This window comes from Pseudophryne corroboree, chromosome 1 (assembly GCF_028390025.1).
Source record: "Pseudophryne corroboree isolate aPseCor3 chromosome 1, aPseCor3.hap2, whole genome shotgun sequence".
Classification (NCBI taxonomy): Eukaryota; Metazoa; Chordata; class Amphibia; order Anura; family Myobatrachidae; genus Pseudophryne; species Pseudophryne corroboree.
Window position 1 is genome coordinate 212,333,561 of NC_086444.1, and position 23,289 is coordinate 212,356,849.

Consider the following 23,289-nt stretch of genomic DNA (forward strand, 5'->3'; position numbering starts at 1 on the left):
TTATGCTTTGGAGGGGGGACCCCACGCCAATTTTTTTTTCGGGTTTTTCCCGTTTTTTACCGTTTTTTAAAATCGCAGCAAAATCCGCCAAATCGGCCGATTTTCGCCCGCGATTCTGGCGAATCCGTTTTTCATTGAATATGGTGAATTCCGGCAGGCACCTGCCGGAATTCACCTGGCGAATTGAGTCGAAAAAAAAAACGGCGAAAAATTGCCGCGATTCGCCGTGAATTGCATATACCCCATAGTCTCCTTACTCGTACAGTTCTTGGCTCTTGCTGGCTGGCTCCCCCAGCGTCTATTTACAAAGTATTATTTTGGTATACTGATATATATATATTCTTTTTTTAATGAATAATGGATATTTCTGGGTGTAGGTTGTTCAGCTCAACAAGTTAAAATGTAAATTGATAATGCTTTTAAATCATAAATTCCTATACAGAGGCTGAGAAGGATAAGGAACCATCTTTATACATCTTTGGTTACAGCACACCTCATGTTAGCTAGTGGAGCATTACACTATTGTTGAGGTAACCTACACAGTGGAAACCACCATGGGAATATATATAGCAGGGTTGCTAAAGGCATCTTAAGTCATAAATATGTAAATGATGTGTATTCCAAGTCATTCACTTAATATGTAAAGTGCCCTGTTAACAGCAATGTATGCTACAGCAGACCTTTTCAATAATTTAATCCTTCACCTGTTTACAGTACATGTTTTTTGAGCAGGATATATTCATTATCATGCAATATTATGCTGTATTGGGTATTATATATACAGTATAGAAGCCGATTTAATTGTTTTACCCAGTGGCTACCACCAGGGGGCACAAAAAGGAGCAATTCAATTGTTGCTCCGTTTAGGCGCCCAGCTGTCGCGGGGCCTTTTTTTTTTTTTTTTTTTTCTCTCGTAGCCTCCTTAGGTGCAAGAAAAAATGTGTGGGTACTTGCCACTTTGAGCGTTCAAACAGGAGTTTGGTCGCCCAAAGCATGGAGTTTAGATGTGTCTAGCCGTTTTAGGCTGCTAAACCCGGTATGTTTGGGTGCGACATGAGCGATGGGCATGGGTGCCCAGACAAAATTGATTAGTGACAATAGTTTAGGCATCTAAAATGTTCTATTTACACAGGATTTTTAGACATCCAAAACAATTGAATTGGCCCCATATAGTCTTAAATAAAGGAAAGCACTCAGCACAGACTTATTATTATTATTATTATTATTATTATTATTATTATTATTGTTTATTTATATTGCGCCACAAACGATCCGCAGCACCCAATTACAGAGTACATAAATGAAAAATTAACACGGGACAATAGTGACTTAGAATTGAAGACCGTATAGGACAAATACAGGATAAATAACGCTGAAATAAATAACACTGAAATAAGTATCAGAGTGGCAGAAAACCGTGGAATTAGGTGCCGTCGGGGATGGTTTAAGTAAGAGAAGGATAAGCACAAGGGTGTGAGCACTGCTCGTGAGATCTTACATTCTAGATGTGCAAATTTACAACTTCATATCAACAAGATACTGGTGCATTGTCAACGTTCCTGTCCAAGCAGAACCCTTTGCAAGACCTCAGTATTGGCAGCTGAAAATTCTCTCTCTCTCTCTCTCTCTCTCTCTCTCTCTCTCTCTCTCTCTCTCTCTCTCTCTCTCTCTCTCTCTCTCTCTCTCTCTCTCTCTCTCTCTCTCTCTCTCTCTCTCATGCAAGAGTAAAGTATGCGTACGTAATCCATTTATACATGTGAACAAGACAATGGATGTCTTAAACAAAGTTATCAAAGGAAGAGTGTGTGTAAAATATATATTTTACTGAAGAGTATCTAGAAAACGAGCACTATTAGAAAAATTAGGCATAAAAGGAGAACACACAAATATTTGCCGGTTTTATTGTAGTTTTGCTGGCATTCATATTTTGTTTCTTTGAGCTCATAAGGAGTTAAAAAGTCAGACCTAATGGAATAAGTGTGATGTGCTGGGGATCAATATGAAATGCCAGCGCATTCAAAATACAGACGCCGGGATCCCACTGGTGAAAAAGCCAACAGGGGTAAGGGACGCCGGGATCCCACTGGTGAAAAAGCCAACAGGGGTAAGGGGTTCCCCCCCCCCCCCCCCTCCCAAACCTAACCTTCCCTACCTGCAGCCTAACCTTAACCACCCCCCCGGAGGTACCTAAACCACCACCACCACCCCGTCCCCGGTGCCTAAGCGTAACCCTCACCCCCTGAAGCCTTACACCAACTCTCCGAGGGGGGTTTCTAACCCAGCCTAACCTCCCAGCCCCCGCAGCTTACCTTTCCAGCGCCGCGGTGTGTCTTCATTTGACATTCTGGTTGTCGGGATTCTGGCGCCGGGGTGGTTCACCCATTCTGGATTCCAGTGTCTGCATTCAGGATAGGGTCGGTGCTGTGAAGAGAGATCCCTAGTGGTGGCGAAGGGGTTGGGTATGCGTGACCGGCGGTCAGCATACCTCTGCCAGTATCCCAGCAGCAGAATGCAAGCGGAGGGCGAGTGCAACAGGCTCCTTGTGGACTCGCCACGCTGCGAGCTCGGTGGTGACCTGCAGTCGCAACACGTTCTATTCCCACTCTATGGGTGTTGTGGGAATAGTCCCTGCTGGTCGGCATGCCGATTGTCGGGATTCTCAGTGGGCGGGATGTAGGGGGAGGTATTGTGACCGGCAGTCTCCTCACCGCCTGTACTACAACCCGTGGCGAAGTGGACATTGCATGTTCTTCGTGGTGGCACAGTGGTTAGCATTCTCGCAGAGTCTGGCAAGGCCCTATCCGTGTGGATTTTGTATAAATCCATGGGGTCGATTCAATTCGGCAACAGATGAATAGCGCCAGGAATTAGCTCCCGACGCTATTCAATTCACCTTAAGTTAAGTCGGTGAATGCCGTTCTCGCCGACTTAACAGGTAGTTTTGTCGGGAGAATGGGCATTTCCCGTCTTAACTACCCACGGCGATGATGATTCTCAACAGAATCGGCGGCGCGCCAGCACTTTTGTCGGTTTTCTTCTCTCACCCCCCGGGGGTGAGCGAAGAATTCCCGACAATTGCGGGTAACTAGTAGCTGAATTGAATAGCGTCTGGAGCTAATTCCCGGCGCTATTCATCTGTTGCCGAATTGAATCGACCCTCATGTGTTTTTGTGGATTCCTCTGGATGCTTTGTCTTTCTGTGTATGTGTGTATATTAGGGAATATAGACTGTAAGGGTGATTCACATGTTTTTTTTTTTTTAATCTGAGCTGTTCAATTATTGTTCTGATCGGGCGCCCATTACTTTTTATGCACCCAAATAGACGGGGTTTATCCCCATATAGTGGCTAATCCTGTCTTAAGTCCTGGTTAGTGGCCTATACTCCCATTTGGGTGACGAAACCACAGACTTTTTGCACATTTCTTCTCACCGCCTCAGGTGGCAGCAATATGAAGTTTCTCTGATTGTTAATGGGTGCCCAAACTGAGCAACAATTGAATTGCTCTCTTTTGTGCGCGTTAGTGGTATCCCTGGTAGAAAACAGTTGAATCGCCCCTAACAGCCCATGGGGTAGGGACTGGTGTGAAAGATGACACATTCTGCATACAGTGCAGTGAGTAATGAGTAATATTATTGGGGCCCTATAAATGAAGATAATGGATAATAAAATGCAGTTTAGAAATGACATCCATGAAAAATAGAACAGTGCTTACCAAGGGCTTTTATTACATCCTATGTCCTACAGATGTGGAAGTGACCTCATTTTACTTAGCAAGAAAGTTCCTTCAGAAGAGTCATTGCTTTAAACATACCTACTTTGTGATTTTCCTCATCTCTGATTTCTGCAAAGCCTCCACATTTGACACCAGCTTACTGATTCTCTTCAGTTCAGTACATGTCGTGTCCGAAATGTTCAATTCTCCCAGAGGTACAATTTTATAGACATGTTTTGTGAGGGAAAACCTCATTTAATCAGCAGAGGCCTGTTAAGTGGCAAGTCTATTTGTTTGGATTTTTCTGACCTTTTGAAGCAGTGACAGCCTGCAAATGTATTTTGTCTGATTGCAGCTTACTTTGTTTTTGTTCCAAGATGTCTTGTAAAAGGCAGAGCAAGCTTCAAATGTGAGTTGCTCCAGGCCCCCCACTGGACTAGATTGTTCTGTCTGTGAGCAGTATAGATATTTATTTTTGCATAGTCTGAAATTGGAGATTATTTTCCCCCCTCTTTTCCCTCTGTATGTCCATGGACTGGAATATTAGCTTACCACCTGGGTTTCTCTGGCAGGCTTTCCCAGGCTGTAAAGTAACATCAGCATGGTCAGACCTAATACCCACAAAAATGTGTTGCAGCAGATTTTTTTTTTTTCCGTGTGATTAGTCAGGGTTTTATTCTGTTGTGTCTACGCTGTGACTTCATAATGTCATGGAAAGGGTTCAAAGAATGGTTAGTCACAAGTTTGGTTCCTTTTGTATTTATTTAAAGTGGATAAGGGACTAACTTACTCTCCTCATGGAAACTGTTGCGTTGTAAATATTTTAGGCATTTTCCTGCTACAAGTACTATTATTACAGTAATTTATACAGTCATCCTGGACATGTAGGAATGCTACCTAAAGGGGGGTATTCAATTGAATGCAATGTTTAGCTCCGGAAATGAGTGCCCGGAGCTATTCAATTGGCCGCACTTTAAACCTGCTATTAGAGGATTTGCGAGCTCCAGATGTGCCATCTGAAATCTGACTAAACTAATGACGCAATGCTAGTTGTGGGCTTACCGCGTGCACTAACAGCATTGAGCTCGGCACTTAAGTTTTAAGCACTGTAAACTTAATTTCCTAACTTAAATTAGGGGCGCTATGCAGGTAATTGAATAGCTCCGGACACTCATAGCCGGAACTACACAATATTACATTCCCACCATAACCCCCCTTTGCTGGTTGTAGAGTGACACCATGCAAATGCAAAAGGAGTCCGACATTTGTTGAAATAAGGCTTACTAACTAAACTGTTCATGACTAACTAACTGTTCATATGTAGGTAGGTTAAGGGGCCCATACATCAGCAATCCATTATGCCAATTCAGAATTTTACAGATGATTTTGTAAAACACATTGGCTATGTATGTGGTTCACCGATCATCGATTCCGATTAAAAAAAATAGGGATACGATCATTAGGTCGACAAGACTTAAGTTGACAGTCATTAGGTCGACCACTATTGGTCGACATGGAAAAAAGGTCGACATGGGTTTTTCACTTTCTTTTTTTCATTATCTTTTTCATACTTTACGATCCACGTGGACTACGATTGGGAATAGTAACCTATGCCGAGCGCAGCAAGGCACCTTGGCAAGCCATGCGAGGGGACACTGTGCACTAATTGGGGTTCCCCGTCACTTTTACGACGAAAACGACACCAAAAAAAGGCAAGAAGCTCATGTCAACCAATAGTGGTCGACCTAGATCTTGTCGACCTAATGACGCATACCCCAAAAAATATCGGAGTTGGTGTATCAATTTCTTCAACATGGGATTGCAACTCAATTGGTGGTGTAGATTGCAAGTGTATGGTAACGATCAGCTGTTTTGCAGACCATCTCTGCGATTGAATGTCCCAGATACTATTAACTGATGACTCTTGAGTTGATTTATGGGCACTTTCATGATTTGCAGATCTGATCTTTGCATGTAAATAATAATTACATGTTTGCACCGTTACACATAACGCATAAGTGCAGTGTAATTTATGTAGCGCCGAGCGTCTTTTTTTAAATGTAATTATTATTATTTTTTATTATTTTTTATTTATATATTTCTTACCCCGCCAAAAGTAATGCAATAGGGCACACAAGCAGCTTCTGCTGATTAAAATGATATGCAGCATGTCTATATTCTGTGTGTGACTGCAACTGTGTGTCTTATTGCATAACTTTGCGACTAAGACGCATTCTCACGTGGAAAAACAAAAGACGCTCTGCGCTACAGAGTCCCGCCACGTCATGGCGCGACTTAAAGGGCTGTTTAGCATGAATGCAGCAAGGATGTAAGAGGACACAAACATCAAAAACATGGCATTTGGTACAAAATGATTTGGTATTACAGCAAGTAGAACCCCTAATCACCCCCCCAAAAAAAAAAACTAGAGAGCACAGTAAGCATAATTCATGGTTGGTGCAGTCATTTTGGGTAATAAATTCCACGAGTTGTATGTTCCACCCATGATAGGTACCAAGCAAGTCGGCAGTCTTGGGCGCACTACGTTGGATTGCCCTGGATGGAATAGGGCACACCTAGAAGGGATGACACAAAATGGGATGGTTGCAGCGTACTCGAGCTTAGAGTAAGGTCCCAACATAAACGTCGTTTCCATGTATTTTTCATCCCATCCAAAAGCAAACCAGGTTAGGCAGCCATGTTGGGCGCACCATGAAGTTTATGCTGTTGGAGATAAGCCATACATAAGGAACTGTCTGAGGCAACCATCTGGGGCACACTGCGTAGGTTGCTGCTGGCAAGGTGTGCAAATAGTAGAGGTATAGCATACAGTGGGGGTTATAGGGAAAGAATATAAGAGACAAGTAAAACACTGTGGTGTAGAAGGCAGTATTGAAGCATTGGTGAGGCCAGTATAAAAATTGAGTCCCAACAATACAGTCGTGGAGTCCAAGTTATCTCAGTGGGAGCCGATGTGGATAGGGAGGGGTTGAAACTAGTGATGAGCGGATTCGGTTTTACTCGGTTTTACTCGGTTCTCAAAACCGAATCTTATTGGCTATCCAAAACACGTGACATCAGTGAGCCAATAAGATTCGGTTTTGAGAACCGAGTAAAACCGAATCCGCTCATCACTAGTTGAAACCTGTTAAAATGTAAAAAAAAAATGATAAATTGTAGTAGACATCACTGATTAGGAGGTTAGACTCCTTGCCACCACAACATGCAGGGATGGTGCAGGGGTACATTTGGGCTTGTTCAGTATCATGTGCGGAATCCCGTTGGAGAGTGTTTTTTTGGATGTTTATCTGTGCAATTGAAAATGTTTTGTATATGCTATATGGGTGTGCTGTATGCACGTTTATATATAGATTTGTATGTGTAGCCGGTAGCTGGGCTCACCCTTGTGGCACATCATGGCTTTGTGACGCATCGTGACACTAGTCCTGCACTATAGAGTGAATTCAAATATGTATCGTACAAAATACTAATTCACCAATCTTTTATTCTTTACTGCCTTATGGAAATTTACATCAGTTTCTAAATGTTTAGTACTATACAGTGTTTTACTCTAATTAAACAAACAACAAAGAAGCTAGTGTTACAGCGCATATGGATTAGAATTATCAGGGTTTTTTATTAAAATATATATATATATATATATATATATATATATATATATATATATATATATATATATATATAATATGCAGTTTATACCACCGGCCGGTCAATATGCCATTACAATAATTAATTCACATATGAACTGGATGTAGCATACATTATAACAAGTTACTCTATATCCACCTAAAATTTTTAACAATACCTGTTGTAATGGTTAAAATGTAACTTATCCGATGTTTACTGAGGCTAAATAGCACACACAGTTTTTTTCTGTGAGACTATGTAACAGTCACTTTAGTGAAGAGAAATGAAATAGGGTTATTCCTCACATTAATTGTGGGTTTTTAGGCTGTCCCATTTGTATAGTCACGGCCTATTAATAATGTGAGCAAATGCTCCCTCTAAAAGCGTGTCTGGCCAGACATTTATGCAGTACGGTCTCGCCACTCCTCTTTATGGATAATTTCACCAAGAATATCCTCCCCGGCTGCTGGTGCTTTCAACCTTTATCGTGCAGTCATCTCTGGGGGATCATGAATAAAGGTGAAGAATTCCTGGAGCGTTAGTGTTAGTTATCGAGACCTCCGGATAGTGGTATGAACAGCAATTTAGATGAGTAATTGACGCGTTTCCCCGCCTCCCTTCGGGCTCAGCGGCTTCATCAGAATGAATGTATTGTCTCCCTTCTCTTCATTTAAGCTAAATTTTATATATATATATATATATATATATATATGTTTTAATAAAAAACCCTGATAATTCTAATCCATATGCGCTGTAACACTAGCTTCTTTGTTGTTTGTTTGATTTTTTAATCTAATAGGGGTGAGTAGCCCTATGTTACTAGCAGCATATTGATTGGAGTGACAGAGCGCTAGATTTAGCATTGGTTGTTTTACTCTAATTGCAGTAGTTTATTAAGATGAAGTTGCTTATGATGTTTTTTTTTTTCTGCCCATTAGGGTACAGTCAGCAGCAAACACAGTGCCGCATTCAGAAGTGCACAACAGACTTTGTCTCTCTGACTTCCCACCTGAATTCGGGGAGCGATGGCTTCGATTCGGAGTTCTGTAAAGCCCTGCGGGCATATGCTGGTTGCACACATAGGACTTCAAAGGCTTGCCGTGGAAATCTAGTTTACCATTCTGCTGTGCTGGGGATCAGTGATCTGATGAGTCAGAGAAATTGCTCAAAGGATGGTCCCACATCGTCTACAAATCCAGAGTTTTCCAATGACGTTTGTAACTTCCACAGTAGGGTGACAGCAAGAGAATTACATGCTGCGGAGCATGCACAGCCCAATTACCTCTTCTGCGGTTTGTTCGGGGACCCACACCTGAGAACTTTTAAAGACCATTTTCAAACTTGTAAGGTTGAAGGAGCCTGGCCACTAATAGACAACAATTATGTGTCAGTTCAAGTGACAAATGTGCCCGTGGTCCCTGGATCCAGTGCTACTGCTACAAACAAGGTAACTGAATGACTAACAGTCTTTTCCTATTGTAGGTCCTTTACTCATTGATGTCAAAATGGGGGCTTCTGCCAGGATTTTCCAATGATAGCTAAGGAGTTTAAACAGGAAATTGAACCCATTGGTTTCAATGACCTCTTGTATTGTGGTGCCGGTATTCCAATGCTCCTGCCCAGGGCCGTAACTACGTGTGTGCCAAGTGGGCCTGGCACACAGCGCAGTTGCCCTGAGGGCACACGGCCAGCGGCATGTAATGAGTCAAATTGACTCATTACATGCTGCCTCTGATGTCTGCGCCGTGCGCCGCCGCCGCACTGGGGAGGAGAGCTGCAACGTTGGGCAGCGGAGGAGGAGGAGGGAGGGGGACTGGAGCCGCAGCAGCGCTATTTCATTGGTAGTAAGCACCGCTGCAGCAGCCCCCTCTCCTTCCGTACTGGCTGCCCGGCGCTGCTGTAAATGCTGGGATGCGGTTCCTCCGTCCCAGCATCCACAGCAGCGCCGGGCAGCCTATACGGAAGGAGAGGGGACAGCTGCAGCGGCGCTTACTACCAATGAAATAGCGCTGCTGCAGCTCCAGTCCCCCTCCCTCCTCCTCCTCCTTCTCACCTGCCTGCACCGAGGGAGCTGCACGAGGAGCCTGACTGCCAGCAGGGAGATGGTAAGTATAGCTCGCTCTCTCTCTCTCTCTCTCTCTCTCTCTCTCTCTCTCTCTCTCTCTCTCTCTCTCTCTCTCTCTCTCTTGGGGACACCGTCTGCCATAATGTGTAAAAAGGGGGCCTGGCTGCCGCAATGTGTAAAAAGGGGGACTGGCTGCCGTAATGTGTAAAAATGGGGACTGGCTGCCGTAATGTGTAAAAATGGGGACTGGCTGCCGTAATGTGTAAAAATGGGGACTGGCTGCCGTAATGTGTAAAAATGGGGACTGGCTGCCGTAATGTGTAAAAATGGGGACTGGCTGCCGTAATGTGTAAAAATGGGGACTGGCTGCCATAATGTGTAAAAAAGGGGACGCTGTCTGCCGTAATGTGTAAAAAAGGGGACGCTGTCTGCCGTAATGTGTAAAAAGGGGGACTGTCTGCTGTAATGTGTAAAAAGGGGGACGCTGTCTCCTGTAATGTATAAAAGGGGCTCTACCTGGTGTAGTGGCGCTACTGTGCAGCGTAATTTGAATAATGGAGACTACTGTGCACCGTAGTATGAATTGCTATTATTTTGTGGCCACGCCCCTTCTCCATGAAGCCACGCCCCTATATATATTTTTGCGCGCCTACACCACGCACTGCTCCTATCTTACATGGGGGGCGCAAATGTCATCTCTTGCACACAGCGCTAAAATGCCTAGTTACGGCACTGCTCCTGCCTATTCCGTATATGTGAATTCACCGCTAGTGAATACTTTTGGGATAAATAAATTACCCTCCATTTCCCACCTGCTGTCCTCCAACCGCAGTGCAAGCATCCACTACCCACTGCATGTCAAAGGTGATTATGGGGGATGCTGTCAACATCCAGCCGGACAGAATCCTGGCGGTCGGAATTCCGACACCGGAATCCCGACCGGCACAATCCCTACATAGAGGGACAATAAATCAGTGTGCCGAGCGCAGCAAGCCCGCAAGGGGCTTCGTTGCGTTTGCCCCCCTGTCGGGATTGTGCTGGTCGGGATTCCGGTGTTGGTATTCTGACCGCCGGGATCACGTCCAGCGGGATTTCGTACTGATCCCGATTTATTGTTTGACATGTGAGGCAGTATTTAGGTGCTGACTGTCCAGGAGTCTCTGTGAGTCCGCCCATCTTTTTAAAGACGCAGTCATTTACAAGGCGAAACCGACCTGGTTTTGATTTGTAAATGATTGCCTCTTTAAAAATACGGGCAGACTAAACAGAAATTCCAGAACAGCCTGCACCTCGCAGGCTATTACATATGGCCCGTGTTGTCACTAGCCTTTAATGCAATACCAACTGGCAATCATCCTTAATGTGCATCGAACTTTGCCTCAGCTATGTCTCTCTTCGGCAGAACAGGGAATTGGACTGTGGGTGTACTGCCCTATTTTTACTTCTTTAAGTTGTAACATCCATGCAAAATCTGAGAGTAGTTTTGCATTTCTTTGATTTGTTAGACAAAGGCTGTTTAAACTTTATGCTGAAAGCACAAAATAAACCTTTCCACATACTGCAAAAACTTTGTAACAATAATAAGAATTAATAATTTTTGTTTTTGAGATGTTTTACTGATATGGAATTTTTTATTTGTTTTGGACTACTATAATTAGCATGTGCTTTGTGTGTTAAACTACATGAGCAGCAATTTGTACCTACCTTTTCTCTGGCTGGGTCCACAGGATAACATTGGGATATTGTCGAGCGACAGCGAAAATGGCACCAACACGGTCACGAGCTTTCTGGCCTCCCAGGATGCATTGGGGCCTCCACTATATAGTCCCGCCCACTGACTCAGTCAGATCAGTTTTTTGCTTGGTGCGGCAGGAAGCCGCAGGGTCACAGGGCTGCTATGAAAGCAGCCTCAAGTTTTCATTACTTTATTTTTATAGACTTACTATAATGTTTTTTAGAGTGACTTCTCTTAACAGCGTCTTAAACGCATATTAGACAGAGTCGCTCCAACAACTCCCCACCGGGTCACAACAACGCTTACCTCCGCGGTACAGTGCTGTCTCGACGGCTAGCAGGTCCAGCAGACGTAACCATGCTGTGGCCGGAGCATGGGGAGGCGGTGAGTCTATGGACTTCCTCTTACTAGAGGGGTCAGGACACCGCTACACTGATTTGGTGGAGACTACAAACAGTGTGTTGATGCGCCGAACATCTCGAGTGTGACAGCGCTACGCTCCGGGGATCATAGGCGCCAGGACTAGGTAGAGGCCGCGATCCTGGGAGTTTAAGTCAACAGGGGGATTCAGACGCTCTCCTGGCCGCCCCTCCTCCGAGTTCATGGCCAGTTCCCGCGTGTCTCTTGTTTCATGAACTGAATGACCTCACTTCCGGCTCAGACGCTACCACGAGGGTACTCGGTCGCAGCTTAGACGCTGCGGTTGTGTACACTGGATATTAACCCGCCCAGACCGAGTCGCAGGCCTTTAGCGTCTGCATACACGTGGAAGTCGCTCAGCGTCCGTGTCCGTTGGTGAGCGTCCGTGTCCGTTATCAGTTACCAAGAGCGGCAGTGTACACCAGTAGCGTGTGAATCCACACAGCGTCTTACGAGCGTATTTGCTTGGATATGGAAGTGTGGTGAGTCTACCTGTATCCCGCTCTCTGGAGGCAGGGTATACAGTACTAAAAATTCTCTCTACTTCTTAGTATGCATTGTTAATTTTTTAGTACCTATTGCATATGAGACCTGTATATTACTGTGTTTTCTGCATGTTATGTTGAAATTAGAACCAGTTAAAACAGAAGTACAATTTTCCTACTTTTGTTTAAGTTATTATGGAAGTTGTATTCTCATATGACAATGTCTAATGCTTTAACATGTGACTGACTGCTAGTATGTGTGCTGACTTTTCTGTGTAATGTCAGTCCTGTTCTGACCCTCAAATCAGGTGCACTGTGGTCAGATTGTTCTCACCTCTATATACTGACATATAGGGTGTTTTTCAGTCACAAAGAATGTAGTCGATAACAGGTTAATACCATGTCTATGAGCGGCAAAAGTGATGAGGAGAATTTACTGAGCACTCCTATAACCCTAACATGCTTATCTTGTAAGTCAGGGGTAATTGATATGAATCAATTGGTCACTTATGAGGGTTTGTGTGCAAACTGTTTCGCTTTTCAGCAAAGTAAAAAACAGGAGTTAGTTCAACCTCCAGTAGAGCCACCATGGAATATGTTCGCAAAGACTCTGTCTTCAATTGCGGACAGGTTAGCTCCGGTAGCACCACCTCAAGGGTTAGGTTACACTATGAACCCATACATGCAGCTCCCTTCCTATGGTTTGGTTCCAGTAGCCTCTACAAGCAACCAAGAGGCAGGTAAGACTAAGACAGATACGTCTGTATGGCAGACTACACAAGATGATACATCAGATGATGATGCGGAAACAATAGATTCAACTCCGTATGATGATCAGTCGCAGAGCTTTAGTTCAGAAGATGTAGCTGAACTTATTAATGCAGTGAAGGCTGTGCTTTCTCTGGAAGAGCCAGCCAAGACAGCGTTAAAAGCAAAAGCACCTGTATTCAAACGAACAAAATCAGTGAAAGCTGAATATCCAGCGTCAGATGAGTGGACGGAAATGATGGATGAGTCTTGGGCAGCGCCCAGTAAAAAGTATAAGATTCCTAAAAGATGGGATTCTTATTATCCATTTCCTGCTGGGGATTGTTCGAAGAGAGAAGTTCCTCCAAAAGTAGATGCACATGTTCTGCGACTCGTGCATAAATCTGCTTTACCACTGTCATCTACCTCATTGAATGATGTCACAGACAGAAGGGTAGAGAGCCTTTTGAAAAATATATTTTCTCTAGTAGGAGCAGTGGTAAGACCTGCTATGGCTTCGGCCTGGGTAGCAAAGGCAATGGGCGAATGGATAGAGGAACTAGAGAATGACATCCCCTCTCCTATTAGGGAGCAAGAGGATCGTTTTTGCCGTTTAAGACAATCTGCCCAGTATTTAGAAGAAGCAGCAATTGATGTAGGCACTGTTGCTTCTAAAGCTTCAGCCTTGACAGTAGTCGCTCGCAGAGCAGTTTGGCTACGGACCTGGAAGGCAGATGCGGAGTCCAAGAAAGAATTGGAAGCATTGCCTTTCGTGGGTAATATATTATTTGGAAAACCTTTATCGGATATCCTAGAATCAGAGGCTGAATCGAAAAAGGTCAGATTTCCGGCTGCTTATAACCCTAAGTCCAAGGGTTTAAATTTCGCTCTTTTCGTTGGCAAAGCAAAGCGAAAGCTAAAGAGGAGCCTAAGCAACCCCAGTTTAAATCCAGGGGTAGGAAGCAGTGGGCTAGCAAGAAGCCAGCTTCCAAACCTGAACAGAAACCCTCAGCCTGAAGAGACGGGCCTCCGCCTGGAGGATTCCAGGGTTGGGGGCCGACTCCTTCAATTTGCACACATATGACAACAGTCAACAACAGATGCCTGGGTGCAGAAGGTAGTATCTCAGGGGTATGGGTTCCCATTCATGAGTCAGCCTCCTCAAAGATTTTTTTGCACCAGCCCGTCTCGTATAGAGTCGAAGGCCAATGCCCTGCAAGAAGCAGTCCAAAAATTACTGCAGTCAGGTGTGATTGTCCCAGTACCTCCATCACAAAAGGGACAGGGGTATTACTCCAATCTATTTCTAATCCAGAAACCAAATGGGTCATATCGACCAATTCTAAATATGTTGAACAACTACATATGGATCCCGAAGTTCCACATGGAGACGTTACGCTCCATAATGTTGGCTATGGAACCGGGAGACTACATGGTATCTCTGGATGTACAGGATGCTTACCTACATGTGCCTATAGCACTGTCACATCAGTGTTACCTCAGGTTTGCCATCCTCCAGGAACATTTCCAGTTCCAAGCTCTGCCTTTCGGGCTAGCTACAGCACCCAGGGTGTTTACCAAGATCATGGTGGTTATGGCAGCTTGTCTGCGCAAGCAGGGGATAAGAATATTCCCATACCTCGACGACCTGTTAATCTTAGCACAGTCACAAGATTTACTGTTGAGCCATCTCCAACAGACGATAGTTTGTTTACAGAGACACGGGTGGCTCATAAATTGGGAGAAGTCGTCCCTGAATCCGTCACAGCGGATGGTTCATTTGAGAGCCATATTGGATTCAGACCTACAGAGAGTTCTCTTACCAGAGAAAAAAATAGTCAAGGTGCAGGTCATGGCTCAGGAAGCGTTGCAAGCCCAGACAATGTCAGTCCATGCAGCAATGCGACTGTTGGGTCTGATGGTATCAACCTTCGACATGGTGGAATATGCGCAATTCCACTCCAGACCGTTGCAGCATCTCATTTTGACCAAATGGAACGGAAATCATCAAACGATGAAGAAGCAGATGAAAAAGATTCCAGTAAATGTAAAAAGGTCTCTAGCATGGTGGCTACAGACAGACCATTTAAACAAGAGGAGACCCTTTTGGATAAGAGTGGCAAGTCCTGACAACAGATGCCAGCCTGCAAGGCTGGGGGGCGGTACTCGGAAGCCTATGGTTCCAGGGAAAATGGACCACAAGGGAAAGTCGCCTGCCGATAAATCTGTTAGAAATAAGAGCCATTTACTTGGCTCTGGTTCAGGCAAAGGACAATCTACAAGGAAGACCAGTCCAGATCCGCTCAGACAATGCGATGGCAGTAGCATACCTCAATCATCAAGGAGGAACTCACAGCAAGAGTCTGATGGAGGAAGTAACCCCCATTCTAAAATGGGCAGAACTCCATCTCCCAGCATTGTCGGCAGTATTTGTCCCGGGTGTACTAAATTGGGAAGCAGATTTTCTCAGTCGGCACACCATTCAGGAAACCGAATGGGCACTACACCCAGAAGTGTTTCAGACACTGGTGAACAGATGGGGGTCTACCGGAGATAGACCTTATGGCGTCTCGTCTAAACAACAAAGTTCCGAGGTACGGATCAAGAACAAGGGACCCAGGAGCGGTCCTGGTAGACGCACGGTCAGTAGAATGGAGGTCTCAGCTGGCATATCTGTTCCCTCCAATATCTGTTACCCAGAGTAGTGTGAGAGATAAAACAGGCAAAAGGAGCAATCATTCTAATAGCTCCAGCTTGGCCAAGAAGGCATTGGTACACAGATCTGTTGAGAATGTCCGTGGAAGCACCGATACTGCTCCCTCAACGTCCAGATCTGTTAATGCAGGGTCCTTGTTGTCACAGTCATCTGGATCGCCTATCTTTGACGGCGTGGCTGTTGAAACCTCTATCTTAGAGGCTAAAGGATTTTCGAAACAAGTAATCCAAACCATGCTTAGAGCAAGAAAGCCTTCTTCGGCTCGTGTGTATCATAGAATATGGCAAGCCTATATTCACTGGTGTACTGGAAAAAATTACAATCCGAGATCTTTTAAAGTAGCTAGGATTTTGGATTTCCTTCAGGCAGGATTGGATAAAGGGTTGAAAGTTGCTTCCTTGAGAGTGCAAGTCTCAGTGTTGACTGTATGGTTTCAGCAGAAGATTGCTGACCTACAGGATGTACGTACATTTTTCCAAGGAGTAGTACATATTCAACCTCCATTTGTTCCTCCTGCAGCTCCCTGGGATTTGAATTTAGTTCTTAAATTTCTCCAGGGTCCTCTGTTTGAACCACTTGAGAGAGCAGATCTTAAGTGGTTAACGGTTAAAGTTCTTTTTTTACTGGCAATGGCGTCAGCCAGAAGAGTGTCAGATTTAGGAGCATTATCATGTAAGTCTACTTTCCTAAGTTTTTTTTCCAGACAAAGCAGTTCTCAGAACGAGATCTAGTTATCTTCCAAAGGTGTTATCAAAGTTTCACCTGAATGAAGAGATTGTAGTCCCAGCTTTTCAGGTATCGGAACTATCTGCGGGAGAAGCGTCGCTGGACGTGGTCCGGGCTTTAAGAATCTACATAGATCGTACTAGTGCCATCAGGAAAACAGATTCTCTCTTTATCCTCTACGGATTCCATAGAAGAGGACGGCCTGCTAGTAAACAGACGCTGGCGAGATGGCTCCGTATGGTAATATCTGAAGCTTATTCTCATGCAGATCTCCCTATTTCGGCTAATGTTTCTGCACACTCTGCACGTAAGGTAGGTCCTTCTTGGGCAGCACAGCAGGGTGCTTCAGCAGAACAGATATGTAGGGCAGCCACATGGTCTTCCATAAACACATTCATCAGACATTATGCCTTGGATACTTTTGCCTCTCATGACGCAGACTTCGGGCGAAAGGTCCTCCTGTGCAATCAGGAGCGTCCCCACCACTAAAATAGCTTTGGGAATCCCAATGTTATCCTGTGGATAATCCTGTGGACCCAGCCAGAGAAATATACGTTATGGTAAGAACTTACCGTTGATAACGTGATTTCTCTTATGTCCACAGGTATCCACAGGGATCCCACCCTGACTCATCTGATTTGAGGATCTAGACAATCACTAAAACCTCTTCCTTTTTGTATGGAAGGGTGTGCATGTGTGTTCTTATCGCCTGTACAGGTCTCTACCTAATGTTCCTGCCTAAAATCGCTCTGGAAAGAACTGATCTGACTGAGTCAGTGGGCGGGACTGTATAGTGGAGGTCCCAATGCATCCTGGGAGGCCAGAAAGCTTGTGACCGTGTTGGTGCCATTTTCGCTGTCGCTCGACAATATCCCAATGTTATCCTGTGGATACCTGTGGACATAAGAGAAATCACGTTATCAACGGTAAGTTCTTACCATAACGTATATTTCTTCTTGGGTTGCATGCGACTAGGGGAAGACTTACTTGCTACATGCGTGGATGGTGCTTGATTACATTATGGGCATCATTGCAGCCCCAACCCCCACTGTAGTACAGTATTGGTGGGAAAAATTTCATCATTCTTTGTTTCTAAATGCAGCTACAGATAAAATACTGTGGTAACTTTTAAACATTTTGGTTATTAAGAGGAGGAAGCTCTAGTGTAAGCAGGAAGCCCAATCACATGCTACAGTTAATGTGTTGTGTTTTGTGATTGGTCCTTCTGCTCACACCCTTCTAATGACATTTTTAATTGGCGGATTTAATTTATTTACATTTAAATATAATGTAGAATCTGATATAGACAGCATGGCCAATTTCCATTTTGGGATCTATGTACTAAGCTTTGGAGAAAGATAAGTGGATGGAGATAAATACCAGCCAGTCAGCTCCTTATTCCCGTGTTGCAGGCTGTGTTTTTGAAAAAATGACAAGAGCTGGTTGGTTGGTTGGTACTTTGGCCCAAATGTATTAAACCTTTAAAAAGTGATACAGTGGAGAATGATAGAGTACCAACAAATCAGCTACTAACTGCCGTTTTTCATACACATCCTGTAACATGGCAGTTAGGAAGCGGATTGTCTGGTACTTTATCACTTTGTCACTATCCACTGTATCACTTCTTAAGGCTTAATACATTTGGGCCATTATCTCAGTCCAGTTTATGTCTAGCCAAGGCTTAGTAAATAGACCCCTTTATATCAGTCCACTTTATCTCTCTCCCAGGCTTAGGGATCTATTTATTAACATTATTTTTACTAAAATAATGTGAAAAAGGGTGTTTTCACACCCTTTTTACATTATTTTAGTATCACCTGAATGTATTAAGGGGCGTTTGGAGCAGTTTTCATGAAAAACTGCTCCAAACCCTTTAATTCACTTTTTATTTAGTAACCCACATCGCATTCCCCATACTTATAATGGAAAATGTGATGTGGCCAAATTTACTAAAAAAAAAAAAAAAAATGGGAAAAAATACTGCAGTGTGCCCAGTGATAATCTCGCCAGCTCAGGCTAGCGAGTTCACAGGGCAGCACTGCAATGTGCACCCTTTTGCCCAGCTTTCTCTGCCCCCGGCAGAGAAAGCTGTGCAGGGACCCGGCAGAGTGATCATCTCTGTGTGTTCGATGGACACATAAGCTGATCACAGTGTAAAAAAAACAACAACCACATATTCACCTGTCCAGGGAACCGGTGTCCGCTGCTCCGGTGAGCGCTGCCCAGAGGCGGGGTCCCCCATGTGCTGCAATGTGACCCCGGTGCAGTAAAGTGACGCTGAAAAACGGCAGCACACTTTACAGCACTGGTGGTCACAGCGTAGGAGAAGGGCCCGGCAACCTCCTGAAGCAGCACGGACCGGCTACATGGACAGGTGAGTATATTATCCTGCTGGGGGGGTCGACCGGGCGGTAGCGGTAATGTTGGTGGGGGCGTCGCATGCGCAGCAGGACATCGGGGTATTTTTTTACGAAAAATACCCCGCTGATGCTGCGAAGAGGCATCGCAGGGACAGAGCTTGACCGCAAGCTCTGTTCCTGCATGCGATAATTGATACATCCCTGCGTTGTAATCAATTATTGCAATGCGAGTTGGGGCAATTTTATCACCTGACATCCGCATCCTGGATGCGGATGGTGATAAATAGGCCCCTAAGTGCATAGATTCCTGAGCCTTGGAGAGAGATAAAGTGGAGAGAGAAAGTACCAGCCAAACAGCTTCTACCATGTTACAGGCTGTGTTTGAAAAATGATAGAAGCTGGATGGTTGGTACTGCGGGGTAGATGTATTAAAATACATGCTTCGGCTGTGTAAGGACCCGCTTAACCTCTGGATTATTGGTGAAGCGTGTCCACATAACGCCAGTATGTATTAAAAACATGTTTGCCTGATTAGTTGGTACTTTATCTCCATCCACTTTATCTGTCTCTAAGGCTGAAGGGGACATTTACTAAGCAGTGATAAGAGCGGAGAAGTGACCCAGTGCAGAAGTGCCCATGGCAACCAATCAGCACTGAAGTAACATATATAATTTGCATACTATAAAATTATACAGAGCTGCTGATTGGTTGATGGGGCAGCTTCTCCACTGGTTCACTTCTCCACTCTTATCCCTGCTTAGTAAATGTTCCCCTGAGTCATAGAACCCCAGTTTTCTCAGCCTGCTGTTTAGGTCCATACACAGCTCTATTCTTGATGCTGAAGTGGGTGTTTTCCAGTCATGTTTGGGGTGTCAGGCTGTGTGAGCCACTTGAAATGAACGTATGTGAATGGATGATTTTAATGTTGGTTCCACTCCAATATGAAAATCTCATTATTAATCATATGGTTGAATGAAAATCTCCCAAAATGTATGTTACAGGTAACTTGGTGCTGTTTTCATCCTCGTGTTATCTGTGGTCTTCACTTATTGGTGGTAGCCATTCTGCTCTTAATTACTGAGGCAAGAGGCACAAAGTAGTGTAACTTGTCCTTTGTGAAATCATAAGTTAAATATTAATTCAGCAGCATTTAAAATGGCTGCTTCCACTATATATATATATATATATATATATATATATATATATATATATATATATATATATATATATATATATATATATATATATATAATAGAGAGAGAGAGTTAAGTGACTGGTATCATATAAGAAACTTCTTAATTTCAGACGGAAAAAAAATGTTTTTTGTTTTTTTTATTCCTTATGCTGTAAAGAAAAAAAAAATGTTTCAAAGCTTGTAAAATTTGTTTGTTTTTGCTCGATTGGCGTGCTCTGTCCGGCATTGTAACCGCCGGCCTCACGGCCCCCATCATATGTCGGTCTTGGTCATTTTCTACCGACAAACCTCATTGGCTTTTAGTTAAGAAAAAGTTGGATGTGTGGAATCTTTCATCCCAATAATATATTATGTAACAACGTGGCAAAGAAAGGGTTAGACTCAGTGGCAGCTAATAACATGTATTTTATTCAAGTCTCTCTTTGTACAAACTGAATGCTGCATTCATGGGCCGTGGGCACCCAGCCCTCGCAAGGTGTGTGTTATGTGTAAACTGTTCGGCATCTGTCTGCTCTGGCTGACTTGTGCATTGTGTTTAGCAAACAGGCATGTTGTTACAATATGCTTTTATAACAGGTTTCAATTTGTGGGTAATCTGTGTATTTGTGCGGTTTATGACAAGTTTCACACTTTACCTGTTTTTTCAGTGATAAATTAATCATTACTAATATAAGGGTGACTCCACTTTGGAGCATGTTTTTATTTCTTTTTGTGGGGGAGGGGTTTTTATTCCTTCTGGTTTGTAGCTTAGCTCTTTGCCATGGTGGACATATGTAAATCCATGCAAGTTGTGTAACCAAAAGGGTATATTTAGAACAGATTATTTTTTTATTTTTAACGCCAGTCCTTGTATAACCCTAACAGCTCATGTTTTCAGGATGTCTGTAATCATGCATAGATGGCTTTTCTGTATACTTGGCTCATCAGAAATGATCCTCCTAGTTTAAATCCTTCTTGTTTAAAAAAATAAATAAAAAAAATGAAATAAAAACATGAGCTGCTGATGGTGGATGAGGACTGGCTCTAAGGAACTCTGATTTTAAAGTTGCCTTCTCTGCTAGTGCACTTTCTGCTATGTAAAGGGGACATTCCACCTACAAACAATGGAGGCATCCATTTTGTGGGCTGACCCTCTTAGTGGCCTGTGCGTTTGGTAGATACCATTGACCTTACTAAGGCACAGCCTAACTAATATTCATTAGACCCAGGGGCGGAACTGTGGGAGGCAATGGAGTCGGCTGTCGCCGGGCTCCTGACCTGCAGGGGGCACTTCTCCATTGCCTCCCACCCGACAATCCATCGCCGCACCGGACTGTTGCTTTGTCCCCACAGTGGCCTGCACTCACCTCTTCAGTGGGTTGCTGCCGTGATCGGAGCTTAGCTCCGACCAGGCAGCGTTTGGTAACAGCACGCAGCACAGCCTGTACCACTGATGCTGCAGCCCGTGCTGATTCTCCGTTCTCTCAGTGGCTGGGCTATGCAGCACTTCCTCCTCGTACTGCAAACCCCGCCCACTGCATGACATCGTGAAAGGGGCAGGGCCAGCACTGCTGCTGTCTTGTCACATGCAATACTGAGGCAGGAAAAGGTGGGAGAAAGAAGTAGCAAGGGAAGTAGAATAAAGAAGGAATGTAGGTAAGACATGAGTACAGGTAAAGAAGAGTAATGTACAGACAGACAGTAAAGTATGAGATTAAGGTATGTTAGAAAAGAAGTAAATAAAGATAAATACTCTTTGTAAGAGATTAGAAAGGAAGGCAAGCATGTGATGTGAGAGATTCAGTAATCACAAAATATGCACTACAGTCATTTTGTGTCCCTGATTTTAAAAATGTGCAGGTGCTGCAGCATATGCTGTGCAGCCAGTAACATTTCTCGGTGTCTGTCACCACTAGCAGCGATCTCATCCAATCGCCGCCTGAGACCTACGGCCTCCCTTCTCTGCTCACCATCGCACACTGCACCGCTTTACAATTTGTATCAGGTGTTACTATGTGCACGTTCGGGGAGATCTTGTCGGTGTGACCCAGGCTGCGGTGTCAGCAGAGCTGTGCTGGTGCTGACAAGGATCATAAAGCTGAGCCAGCAGATCACAGTGCTGCTTGGCAGCGCTTTCTGCATGGTGATCTTCTTCCTCTACCTGATGCTGGACTGGGCCAGTTAGGCTGTAGGAGGAGAGGTTAGGGTTAGGCACTGGGGGAGGAGGGGAGGGTTAGGCTGCTGGAAGGGGAGGTTAGGCTGCAGGGAAGGAGGTTAGGGTTAGGCTGCGGGGAGGGGAGGTTAGGGTTAGGCTGCGGGGAGGGGAAGTTAGGATTAGGCTGCGGGGAGGGGAGGTTAGGGTTGGCTGATGCACTGTGGTGAGTAAGCAGACATCCAAAGTAGTCCCTCCCAGCCCTTCTTACCCCTTATGCTACCTGGACTGCATCATTGTAAACTTCTCCTCCAGAGCTGCTCTGCACGCAAAGACCAGAGCAAAAGATAAAAATAAAATTTTTGTGGGGAGGTAGTGGAGTGTTGTGTATAGTGATGTATTGTGGTGAAGTAGTGATATTATACAGTGTGAGGGAGAGAGTGTAGTGATGTAGTGTGGAGAGTTAGTGCTGAGATATAGAGGTCTATTTACTAAGCCTTGGATGGTGATAAAGCACCAGCCAATCAGCTACTAACTGTAATTTTTGAAACCCAGCCTGTGAAATGGCAGTTAGGAGCCGATTGGCTGGGACGTTATCTCCGTCGACTTTATCTCCATCCCAGGCTTAGTAAATAGACCCCATAGTGCTGAGATGTAGTGTGGGAAGGTAGCATAGTGATGTAGTGTGGGGAGGTAGTGTAGTATAGTGTTGAGGTGTAGTGTGGGGTGGTAACGTAGTGATGTAGTGTGGGGTGGTAGTGCAGTGATATAGTGCGGAGGTAGTATGGGTAAGTAATGCAGTGATTTACTGTAGTGCGGAGATGTAGTGTGAGGAGGTAACGTAGCGATGTAGTGTGGGTTGGTAGTGCAGTGATATGGTGCAGAGATGAGGCGTGGGGCGGTAGCGTAGCAATGTAGTGTGAGATGGTAGTGCAGTGATATGGTGCAGAGATGTAGTGTGAGGAGGTAGCAGAGTGATGTAGTGTGGGGTGGTAGTGCAGTGATATGGTGCAGAGATGTAGTGTGGGGAGGTAGCGTAGCAGTATAGTGATGAGATGTAGTATGGGGAGGTGGTTCAGGGATATAGTATAGGGGTGTAGTGTTGGGAGGTAGTTTGGGTATGTATAGTGCTGGGATGTAGGGTGAGGGGGGGTAACCATGTGATATAGCTCAGGCATGTTTTGCAGAGATGTGGGAGTGATATAGTGCAGAGATGTAGTATAGTGAAGATATGTAATATGGGGAGGTACTGTAGTGCACTGATGTAGTATGCCACCACACCACCCTGGACACACAGGGAGAACTTCTGTGCAGCGATCACACGCCTGGTGGCGGCACTTAATAGGC

The 23,289-nt window shown here is 44.5% G+C and overlaps 1 protein-coding gene across 2 annotated transcripts in view; it reads left to right on the forward strand.

The window, feature by feature from the left end:
* RGMB (repulsive guidance molecule BMP co-receptor b) overlaps nucleotides 1-23,289 on the forward strand; it is a 79,658-nt gene that overhangs the window by 37,939 nt on the left and 18,430 nt on the right. For both annotated transcript variants that reach the window (XM_063964062.1, XM_063964063.1), the window contains one exon: nucleotides 8,301-8,809. In XM_063964062.1, the coding sequence (XP_063820132.1) occupies nucleotides 8,301-8,809 (509 nt within the window). The remainder of the gene's footprint in view (nucleotides 1-8,300; nucleotides 8,810-23,289) is intronic.